Source organism: Lycorma delicatula, chromosome 13 (assembly GCF_047948215.1).
Source record: "Lycorma delicatula isolate Av1 chromosome 13, ASM4794821v1, whole genome shotgun sequence".
Taxonomy (NCBI): domain Eukaryota; kingdom Metazoa; phylum Arthropoda; class Insecta; order Hemiptera; family Fulgoridae; genus Lycorma; species Lycorma delicatula.
Window position 1 is genome coordinate 43,218,666 of NC_134467.1, and position 12,279 is coordinate 43,230,944.

A 12,279-nucleotide genomic window follows, 5' to 3' on the forward strand; every position below is an offset into this window, starting at 1 on the left:
CATATAACTCAATAACGAAAGCAATAAAAAAAAAAAATTACTAGCACCACCGTTTCTCTAGTAAAATTTAAAATCGAAAACATGTGTCATATGTCTTGTCTAACTTCCTATTTAAAAAATATTAAGTTTGATTCAAGGTGGCTTATCCAATATGGCGGAAAAAAATTAAAACCCCACGGTAATGCAAATTTTGTTTAATTATGTAGAATCCCATTTCTTTCTGTCTCCGAAAACCTCTCAGATATGCAGTATAAAGATGTTTCCATACTTAAATATCATTCGGTATAATAAAATATAATATATAAAATAAAAAACAATTCCTTATATATATATATATATATATATATATAAGGAATTGTTTTTTAAGATTTCTTCTGTATAATTGAATATTAGCTGATTTAAGCGTATTTTTCCTGCTAATAAATTACAGTATATTAAAAGAAGCCAACGCGAAATAAGTTATTTCCTTAGTTTTCTTAATAACGCATGGGATACTTATTATTCTTGAGTTTAACTGTCATTTAAAAAAAAAAAAAGACGTAATTTATGTTAGAAGTGTACAAATAAATAACTTTCATGGGTCTTACAGTTTATATAAATTTATAGAATTCTCAAGAAAAAATAAAATACAAATTAAAAAAAATATTTATAATAAAAATATTTTAAAAATTTTATCAAAAGATTACTTACATTTTAATAATGAAGGAAATTACTTCTTTAAAACATAAACTGCTAATAACATTAGTAAGACGCGTATCACTAAGACACTGAATCGTTTTAAAAACAACCTAACATAACATTGTGTTCGGTCGGAGATATGGTATATGCTCAAGCCCGATTGAGTACGGAGATGGACGAAGTAACACGATCTACCATAGTCATGTTAAATCTTGTTGACCAGGGTTGTGTGCATGAGTCACTGTGCCTTCTACAAAACGTTATAAAGATCAGTGGGATGAGTTAAAACATTTTTTTATACACGTTTAAAATTAACATCAATTTTTTTGTTTTAGATGTTTATAAAACATATAGATTATGTTATATTTTGTGAATGCGTGTTTAATAATCAATTATAATAAAATAATTAAATAACAGTTTTGAATAAAAATATTTGCTGTATAAGGTATGTACATTCATAATTATTTAGTCTACATTTATAAATAATATTTCGTTTTGTTACAAAGTATATATAAGTTGTTAAACATAATACGTTTTTTTACTGTTAGAATAACAAATGTTATCTAAAGTTTAATCATATAAAAGTACACGTGCCTGCGTGTTGAATATATATATATATATATATATATATATATATATATATATATATATATATATATATAGACAGTAAATTAAACTGGTATAATAACATCTTTTGCTGGTTACACAGCTTTGATTTTCACATGCTCCTCATGAGATGAAATTATAAGATCAGCTGAAAATTATCATAGGAGTGTCAAAACTTGGTTTAACAAACATCTACTAAAGTTAAATGTTACAAAAAAAAGTTTAAACAAGTTTTATTTTAAAAATCGTGGTTATCAGCCTCCTAACCTAAATAATTTAACCAAATATTCAATAAACTACAATAGGCCAATTTTTACTCCTTGTCTGTATCCCAACTAGAAAAAGTAAATATAATAAAATATCTTGGTGTTTCGATAGATCCTCACTTTAAATGGGACGCACACATTAACAATGTGTAAAAGAATTAAACACAATTAATTCTTAAATTCTACCATATTAGTAAACTAAAAAATAACGGTATAACTATTCTTGTATATTTGCGTTTGCCCAATTGATATTGCAGTATCGGGTAAGACATGTATTCTTTATATAAAACGTATGTGCTTTAAAAACCCTTAATACTAATAATACCCTTAAGTAAGACCAAACAAGCTGATCGATTCCGGAAATTTAATCTGTTAATAATGAGACAGTTCTACGTCAAAATAATTTTTTTATATATTCAGAAAAATATAAATCTCTTTAATATCGGTGTAGAACAGTGTTCGCTCGTCACTATTCAATACCTAATTAGTAAATGTATATTTGCCGGTTCAATAATATATATATATATATATTACTATATATATATGTATATATATATATATTACTATATATATATGTATATATATATATATATAACATTATCATAATTTTCTATTAAAAAAAAACAATGGATCAAAATATATGAAAGTAAACTTAAAAGTTGATATCTAAAAGCCACACAAATATAAGATAAAGTTAGCCCTAACATATATACATATATATATATATATATATATATATATATATATATATATATATATATATATATATATAGTAAACATCACTGTTCAATTTATATTTAAATGAATATTATGTCTTATTATCCATAAATGTTTTAGATTTATTTTAATATTATGTTTTATTAAATTAATTAATTGCGTTTTTAGTGTTGTGTTGCACTGATCGTGTAATAATAATGAATGTCTCTTTACAGGCGTTTTTTTCTTTATGTTCTTGCTGTTTTTTTTTTCTACGTTTATATTATTGTGAGACTTGTATTCTTGAGTTTTTTTCTTTTCTTTTATTTGTATATATATTGTGTGACTTTTTTCTTTGTATGTAGTTTCATAATATGTTTTTTGTATCTTGTATTCTGTTGTTTTGTTGTAACTGTTGTTTCTGTTGATTTTCCTATTATGATGCGATTGCACTGTGACGTATGAATGTGTGAGTGAGCGTGTAACCCTCCCTTACAGAAGTAATGCTTTGTTAGACGTTCCGGGAAGAGTGGCGGTTTGGTCGGTAGTGCGCAGGTTTACATACGCATATTAATAATATCTTGCGGTACCTGTTAGCGATCCAGACATTGCATAGGCGTCCATAAATGGAATTCCCCATCTCTTTAACATATAAAAAAAACCCATAGGTATACCAAATGCCAAACCTTCCGTGTACCTTTCAGTCATTCTTTTAAATATACAGAACAATTAGTACATACTTTATGAGGAGCCCACATCTTATCCTGATCACCAATTTTCCACTGAAAGTACAAATGATATGCTTTTTTAATTAAAGGTGTTATGTTTTTTTTATTTGATTTTACGATAAACTCACCACATTCATAACAAAAATTTTCCCTCCTAATTTACATAATATCCTCACAAAAATTTTTCTAATTCAGCCATGTAGAAGTGTAATATACATATTTATTTCCAGTGAAATTAACTTATAAATGAGATTAAAGTTAGGTTAAACTTAGGGTATGGGTTTTGATAAACATACTATATATATTATTTATGGAATAAATAACTTTATTTAAATGAGATTTAATTTAGTTTAATTAGGTTTAGGTTAAGGTTAAAGTTTGCTTAAGCTAGTTTATAAGTAATTAATACATTTGATAGAATTTACCGTCATTTTTCTGATGAAGATACAATTTAAGATTTCTTTTTATCTTAACCTTAAGTAAGTCTAATATTATTTTTAAATAAATTATATTACTTGTGGTAAAGTTAAAACAACAAACTTTTTGATTCTGAGTGCGGGTAGTAAGTAACTTATAAGGGACATAACTCTGGTGAAAGTCGTTTCCAATGAATAGTTTCAGTTGTAACAAGAAAATTATGTTCTAAATAAATTACATCATAAATTTCATCAAAATTATTAGCGAGTCCAAAATTGTATTTCATTAAGAAAAACCTGATTGCCATTTTAATTATAGATCTAATCAGGTAATCAGGTAAAATATTTTTATTAAATGATTTTTAGGAATTAAAAATTGAAAAAAATAAGATTTGAGACGTAAAAAAATTTCCGAATCCCCCCTTTCTGCTCTGCAGCGTTATTAGAATGTATTGTTACACACAGTGTCCTTTAAAGACGAGGCCAAAACTCTATGAAGTTATTCTACTTTACATACTGAAGAAAAACTTTCCAGTGAATATAGGTCCAAAAACGCATTTATTCTGTCTGTCCACCATTTTGTTTTATAAGAAAAAAATTATTTTTCAAGAACGGTTGGAGATAACGGGATAAAATTTTGTACTTTATTTTAAATTAAGATTTTTTAATATGAAAAAAAAAAACGATACTCTTCGTTGACAAATCTCAAAATGGCGTTCGTTTCAATTTTTCAATCTTAAATATCTTAGGAATTATTAGATATATCAAATTGTGTTGTATTTTTAAAATTATAAAGCATTTTTTTATGAACAAAACGACACCTTAGTCGTAAAAATCCGACGACAAAAAACAGAGTTATTGGAAAACGTAGACCTAAATCGTATAGCTGCCATCTTGTTTTTTTTTATTATCTTGGTTTCTGTTTAAAATTAGTAAATTTGATTTAGTTATCAAGCGAGTCACGATAGTAAAAAAAACCAAGATGGCCGCCCATATCGGTTAGGCTTACGTTTTGCAATAACTCTATTGTTTGTCGTCGGATTTTTACGTTTTGTTCACATCCAAACCTCGTAGGGAGACACCTTGTGACGTTACCGGTCGCCAGAGCACCCCCTCCGTTCCGAGCCCTGAGGGGCTTTACCGGAGGTCTTCTTTAGACCCTGTAACCGATTACATCTCACAGTCATCAGCCAGGCCTCGATCGGGATGCCACTGATGTAAATACCTCGGCAGAAATGTGAATGTGTAAAATACTAATCATATTTTGCCTTCACGTAGGTCTCAAACGGGAAATCTTAACATTCAACCTAACATGTTTCCCTCAAACTGACTAACCGAAACGACGGAAGCGCGGACCCCGAGCTTAGTTGAAATTTGACAGCATCGTTTGTGACTGTGAATGCCTCAGAAAACGAAGGAGTTGAAAGTTAAAATCAGTTCTACACTCATACCAATCAAAATTATGTTTTACGCAACATAGAAATTCAGACCTTTTTTTTTTTTTTTTTTTTTTGATTCTTCTCCCCTGGGCCGGTCCGACTGGTTGGTATTACGCCACCCAGGGGAGTGCCTGTTATACTCTAATGGGCCTCCCCACCTACCGGCTGTATTTCCGGCAAGGCAGGTCGGCCCACCGGTCAGGTCTTTTGAGTCTCATTTGCCCTTCTTTATCGCTACGCCATACCTTGGAAAGTCGTGACGCATCGATGGGTCTTTTACACTTGTATAGACCTATTCTCCCTTGGAGTCGCCAGTGGATCCTTGGAACTGACACACCTAAGCATGCCAGCCCTCACCACTGGGGCTATCCACCCTACCCTAATCTATTCACTCATAATCCCAGTTTCCTCTCGTCTTCGTTTTTTACTGTTAAGATATTCCTGATAGTTCCTTCGATTCTTTTCCGATTGTCCTCACTGTGTAGCATGTTACTCGTAATCTCCTCAGGTCTCATCGTTGATAAATTTGTGTCCCGTCTATTTTGTATCCATCTGATGCATTCCTTGAAGGTACGGTCTGCATCGTCCTCAATGCCGCAGTACATACAGGCCGGCGTTTGTCTTCTCCCAACTCTGTGAAGGTAATAATTAAAATTACCGTAGCCCGTAAAGTACTGCGACAAAAAGAAGTCCACCTCCCCGTGTTTCCTATCGATCCAACTCTCAAGGTCAGGGATTAGCTGTTTTGTCCTGCTAGCAGGTCCTACCTCTCTCCACCTTTCTTTCCACCTAGTTATCAGCCTACGCTCAGCCTCCTGAGTTTCCAGTCCTTGCGATATCTCTACCCTGTAATGGGCCATTAAGTCGATTGGAGGTACTGCTGCCAAAACGCAAAGTGCTTCATAGGAGACTGTTCTGTAACCGGAAACCACTCCCAGCAACAGCCTCCTATGCGTTCTCACAAGTCTATTTTTGTTTTTCTTGTTTCGTAATGAAGTCCACCATACAGGCACTGCATACAATAAAGATGATACAACTGCCGATGCTGTCACCTTTCTTTTGGACGCTCTAGGAGCCTTCTTTGTTGACATGATCATATTTAACCCTTTTATCATGTTGTCCGCTTTATTGCATATACTATTAATATGTTCAGAAAAGGCACAATTTCTCTGAAAGAAAATTTCCAGAATATTCCAGATATTTCCAGAGAATTTCCAGATATTTCAGGCAGCTTGTCTCCAGTATTTCCTGTCCATTCACAACAATGTTCAGACGTTCTATAACTCTTCTACCAGTAAACGTGATGAACTTACATTTTTAGTTCTAGACTGTGAATGCCTCAGAAAACGAAGGAGTTGAAAGTTAAAATCAGTGCTACACTCGTACCAATCAAAATTATGTTTTACGCAACATAGAAATTCAGACCTACACCCAAATAAGTCAACCGGTTTAGGACATCGAACAAGGGGAATATAACCTCATTCCGTTCCGTGCAGGAGCCGAGGACAAACCACGCACCCTCACCCGGTCCATTCAAGGAGTCTTGCGCGGCATTTCTAAGTCAGAACCATGACCCCCACCGGCGGAACGACTCCACGTCACCGTTCGCACCGGCTACCATACCCCGGCAGTGGGGCCAACCCCACCCGAGGGTGCCCCAAATCGAATCGCAAACAATACCAATACAACTGTGTCATGATACCGATGCGCCTACCTCCAACTAATCCAATGTCTAGGCCGGAATCCTAGCCACGATAAAATACCTGGACTAAACTCCTTCAGCAGATCTACACAACGCAAGGGCGCGAAGAAAACCAGCCACTATAGACCACTCCACGCGGATCATCCAGTTAAATAATCGGTTTGTTCACATTATCATCCAGATAATCCCTTTCTTGACAAAAAAATGCTTCGTTATTTTTATAATACAAATCAATAAATCGAATAATTCCTAAGATATTTAAGATTGAAAAATTGAAACGACCTCCATTTTGAAATTTGTAAGAAGATTACCGTTATTTTATTTCCTATTAAAAAATGTTAGTTTAAAATAAATTAAAAAAATTATTGCGTTATCTCCAACCGATTTTTAAAAAGTAATTTTTTAGTTAAAAAACAAAATGGTGGATACACAGAAAAATATGCTTTTTCGGGTCTATGTTCACTGGACATTTTTTCTTCAGTATGTTAAGTAGAATTCTCTTTCTTTTTTCTTTCTTTTTCCTGTTTAGCCTCCGGTAATTACCGTTTAGATAATTCTTCAGAGGATGATATGTATGAGTGTAAATGAAGTGTAGTCTTGTACAGTCTCAGTTCGACCGTTCCTGAGATGTGTGGTTAATTGAAACCCAACCACCAAAGAAAACCGGTATCCACGTTCTAGTAATCAAATCCGTGTAAAAATAGCTGGCTTTACTAGGACTTGAACGCTGGAACTCTCGACTTCCATATTAGCTGATTTGGGAAGACGCGTTCACCACTAGACCAACCCGGTGGCTTATGTTAAGTAGAACTTACTAGAGTTTAGCTTCACCTTTAAAGGACACTCTGTATACATACAGAGTATTTCTAAATTAGTGAGCTGCCTTTTTCAGATTCTACTTGTAAAACTAAATAATATCCTTAGGAAAAATGGCAATTTCTCCTTCATTCTCCCACTGTCCGCCATTTTATTGATTTTATATAATAATTTATATCTCAAGTTCAGATAGATGAATCACATTAATATTTGGTAAGCATCTTTGTAATAAAGTTTTAAAAATAGTAAAAAATCAGGAATTAAATACCTTCTCAAATTACAAAATGGGGGCCATGTTTATTTTTCAATCCGTTATATCTACATAAATATTACTTTTATCAAAATTTATGTTATTTCCTAAAATATTAAGCCATTTATTTTGAACAAAATGACATTATACTTTTTTAAATCGGTTAACGAATAGTTGAGTTATGGGAGAAAATTGATGGTATAATTTTGTGTCATATTTATTATGTCTATTATTGTGAGAAAATTATTACTTAATTTCATACTAATGTATGTAATACTAGAATTAACAAGAAATAAAAACAATTAATATTTAATCTAATTGAACGTAAAGTGGAGGACATGAAAACGGACACATAATTACAACATTAATTTTCTACCATAATTCGGCGATTTGTGAACCGATTTAAAAAAATAAAATGTCATTTAATTCAAAATAAAAGGTTTAATATTTTAGTCAATAACATAAATTTTGATAAAACTTATATTTATGGAGATATAACGGATTGAAAAATAAACATGCCCGCCATTTTGTAATTTTCGAAGGTATTTAAGTCCTGATTTTTTACTAATTTTAAAACTTTATTACCAAGACGCTTATGAAATGTTAATGGGATTCATATAGCCGAACTTGAGATATACATTTTTATATAAAATCAATAAAATGGCGGACAGTGAGAGAACTAAGGTGAAATTGCCATTTTTCCTAAGGATATTTTTCAGTTTTACAAGTAGAATCCAAAAAGTATACCCAGCTCATAATTTTAGAAACACTCTGTATATCAGTTATACAATACATTCATATTCGAGTATATATATATACATTTTAAATGAAAACAATTAGATAGGGTTTATTTCAGTTAACATTTTTTTTTAACCTTTTGTCTTTTGTCTTTCATAGAAATAAATTCTTTGTGAATTTCATTTCTATTTACTTCTTGACCATTAACTAAACGTAATTTAATTCTCTTAAGGTCACCTAAGCGTTCATTTTCGAATCCGTTACGGTATTTTGTTTTTATGGAACTCATAATAGAAAATCCACATTCCTAGTCTGCGTGGATTCTTGAAAAAAGTCATAATGTTGTATAGAAAGGAAATTTTAAATAAGTCACGATTACTTTGGACAAAAATTAAATGTACCGCTACTTGGGCAATCCTATTTAGTGTTCCCTAGAATTAAGTTTCAATTCTGAATTCACATTCGTTATTTTATCTATACCGACGTGATTATTTACCATTAATTCTGAATATTTTTTTGGAAAGGTGTATTATATTTTTCATTTCTGATGTCAAAATTGTTTCCTGAATTTATAATAATTTCATTATAAAATGGTTGCCAATCATTTAATTCTTAATTTGGAAATCTGTTCTGTAATTGAACATACAATAAATCGAATTACGAGATCTCTTAATAAAGTAATGAAAATGTTTCAGAAAAACATTTTATTTACAATCCAATTATCCATGGAATCCATCACCTTCGAAATAGTTCACTTGGAAAGCCACGCAACCCTTCAAACGGTTTCCCGGTCTTCATAGCCGTGTTAGAACTCAGAAACCGGAATATCCTTCAAATGGTCGGTTAAAGTTTTTTTATGTTTTCTACTGTTCCAAAATAGTGTCCTTTGAGGTGTTTTTTTTAAAGTCGGGAACAGGAAAAAGTCGCAGGGACTCAAATCAGGTGAATAAGGTGGTTGAGAAATTACAGGAATGTTTTTCTTTGCCAAAAATTCATTATTTGAGAGTGCAGTGTGACAAGGTGCATTGTCATAAGTTGTATTTGATGGCTGGTCACACGCGGGCAACTCTTTTGTTATTGTTAGGGATGTAAGATGTAGGGGGTATACCGAAATAAAACGACTATTACTAAATAGGGAATCTTGGAGAGCTGAATCAAACCAGTCAAATGACTGAAGATAAAAAAAACAATGTTTTTAAAGTTACCTGTTTTAAAATTGTCCGGTTTCATAATCTGGATAATCAGTGTTACCTTCCAGATCTTCTAGATTTAGTGTTTTATTTCTGCTTGTTTGTCTTATCTTTTTCCGCATTTCTTGTACTGTTTTTTTCCGCCTTGGTTATCCCGTTCCTCATCAATCTTTTTTTAAAATATTTACGATATTAAAACCGGGATTGATTCTAAGAGGTACAGAACTTGACACGATAATATTTCCATTATTAAATGTTGACACTGCGTCGTGTACTCCAAATTCAAGGGTTTCCTTTATCAAAAAAATATTTTTTTGGCAACTAGTTCTAAATTATGTCGTTGACAGACTCGATGGAGTTTTAAGTGTGTCCACGGTGACATTTTTTCAAAAAATCTCTATCAGATAAAATTTGATATTTTGGAATAGCTTGAAGAAGAGACAGACATTAGGAGGGAAGTTTTGTACGAGTAAGAATAGTTTTTACTGGTAAATTTGAGCATAATTTTTTACAAAACAGCTGTGATGAATTTAAAAAATAAAAATTATTTGTTAACATGCATTTACGAATCTTAAATTAAATGACTCGAAAAAATACTGAAAAATAAACTGAGAAGAAATTCCAAAAAACGATTTTTTTTTATTTCTTTCCAGTTACGAGTGCCCTTTTATAAAATATAGAACAAAAATACTTACATTTAAATCTTCCATATCAATGCAGTTTGTATAATTTGACCAAACGTTACCAGATGCTGGATGTATGAACCAAGAACCATCTTCTCTACATTCTTTATGTGCCATACCTGTAACAAAAAAAAACAAAAAACAAATTAATCTAATATTTATGCAAAAGTATACGTAAACCATTGCTGGACGGGTAGTGGGGTATACGTGGGGAGCATACCCGGAGCTTGTGTAGAAGTAGGACGGGAAGGGTAGTCCTCTTGCGGGGAATTTTCGAAACCCTCCAGAAGCGGAAGGTCAGAACGTTCCGGTGCTGCAAGGGAGATCCCGATGGGGAGCCCCAAGCTAGGGTGTATTTTTTGTCACCGCCACGACTCATACAGCCCCTCGTGTGAGTTAAAAAAAAAAAAAAAAAGGTTTTCGTAAACTAATTATATAGATAATAATTTAAGTTTTGTACTTAAATACCTTCAACAGTATTAAGTTAATCATAATAATATTACGTAAAATATTTACCCAAAAAAAAATCTATATTTGTACTAATATGCAGAGTGATTTTTTAGTCCTGTTATGCAATTTTAAATGTAATTTAAGAAAGGGAAATTTAGGTGGAATAAAAAAATGTATTTGTTACTTACAAAAGAGATTTAATAAAAAGCTATTACTTACATAATTGTTAAAGAATATGCTCAAAATGCCCACCCCTTGCGGTTATATACGCACTCTTTTCAGCATATTAACAGCAACCTTTTTAAGAGTCACATCGGAAAGTTAAGCGATTAAGTCTGTAATATTGACTTTAAGTTCATCAATAGTGTGAGGATTGTTTTGGAAGGCCTTGGACTTAATATAGCCCCACAAAAATCAGTCAGGAGATGTGAGGTTTGAGGAACTTGGTGGCCATAAGTCCTTGCTTATTATTCGATCGTCAAAGACTCTTGCAGAAAATCCACGGTTTCTCGAGACGTGTGGCATGTAGCGCCGTCTTGCTGTAACCGGAAATACCGTTCTTGAGGATCCAGGAGGGACACAAATTGGCGCACAATATTCCTGTATACTTCACCGTTTACTGTCTGTTCGAAGAATACGGGTCCGACTATACGATGACGAGATATCGCACACCATACACCAATTTTTTCAGGATACAAAGATTTGTCTTGTAAAGCGTTAGGATTTTCAACCGTCCAAATTCCAAAATTTCGACTGTTCACATAACCATCGAGATGGATCCAAGCTTCATCGCTAAAGAACACTGCGTTTAAAAATTCGATTCCGTTATCGTTTACGAGAGACCTAAACCGACGGCAATATTGAAATCGCTTGTTTAAATCTGGAGGCTGAAGCTCTTGGACTAATCGTACGCGATACGGATACGATTTCAATTTTTTAGCGGCTTTCTGAACACTCGAATATGAAAAACCGACTTGGGTGGAAAGTTTTCGTAAACTTTTCCGTGGAGAATTGAGCGATTTTGTTTTCACATTCTCTAAAACGTCATCTGTCAAACGAGTCCGTCGACCGCTACGTTTTCTGTAGCAAACATTACCTGTCTCTCGAGATCGGTTTGCTAGCCTAGAAATTGACATTTTTTCTGGCGGAGGAACACAAACAAATTTCATTTGAAATTATTCTTTTACACTTGCGTACGATTTCGTAGCAAAATATCGTTCAAGAATGAAAACTCGTTGTTCTACGGTAAAAGACATTCTGTTCGTAACACGACCGGAAACGGCACAAAAGTTTACACAGCTCAAGGAGAATCAATATTCACTACCGTATCTACACCGGTTGAGTAGCGCTACCAACTTTGTATCACAAAACAAAATTTCCCTTTCTTAAAAAAAAATTACCAGACATTAACAATTTGGTAACAGAACTAAAAAAATCACTCTGTATAAAGAAGAAGAGGGTTTTTTTTTGTTTGGGATAAACAAAAAAAATACTCGATCAATCTCAACAAAATGTATACCCATGATTCTTGGCACAACTGAAAAGGGTTTTATATATTTCATTTCGAAAAAAAAAATTACGAGGATATATAATAACTAAACTCTAATCTTTGGTTAGATAA

At 32.5% G+C, this 12,279-nt stretch overlaps 1 protein-coding gene across 3 annotated transcripts in view; it reads right to left on the reverse strand.

Moving 5' to 3' along the window:
- The window catches only part of LOC142333791 (calcitonin gene-related peptide type 1 receptor-like), a 980,405-nt gene that overhangs the window by 154,019 nt on the left and 814,107 nt on the right, over positions 1-12,279 (reverse strand). For all 3 annotated transcript variants that reach the window (XM_075381308.1, XM_075381307.1, XM_075381306.1), the window contains exon 4: positions 10,221-10,327. In XM_075381308.1, the coding sequence (XP_075237423.1) occupies positions 10,221-10,327 (107 nt within the window). The remainder of the gene's footprint in view (positions 1-10,220; positions 10,328-12,279) is intronic.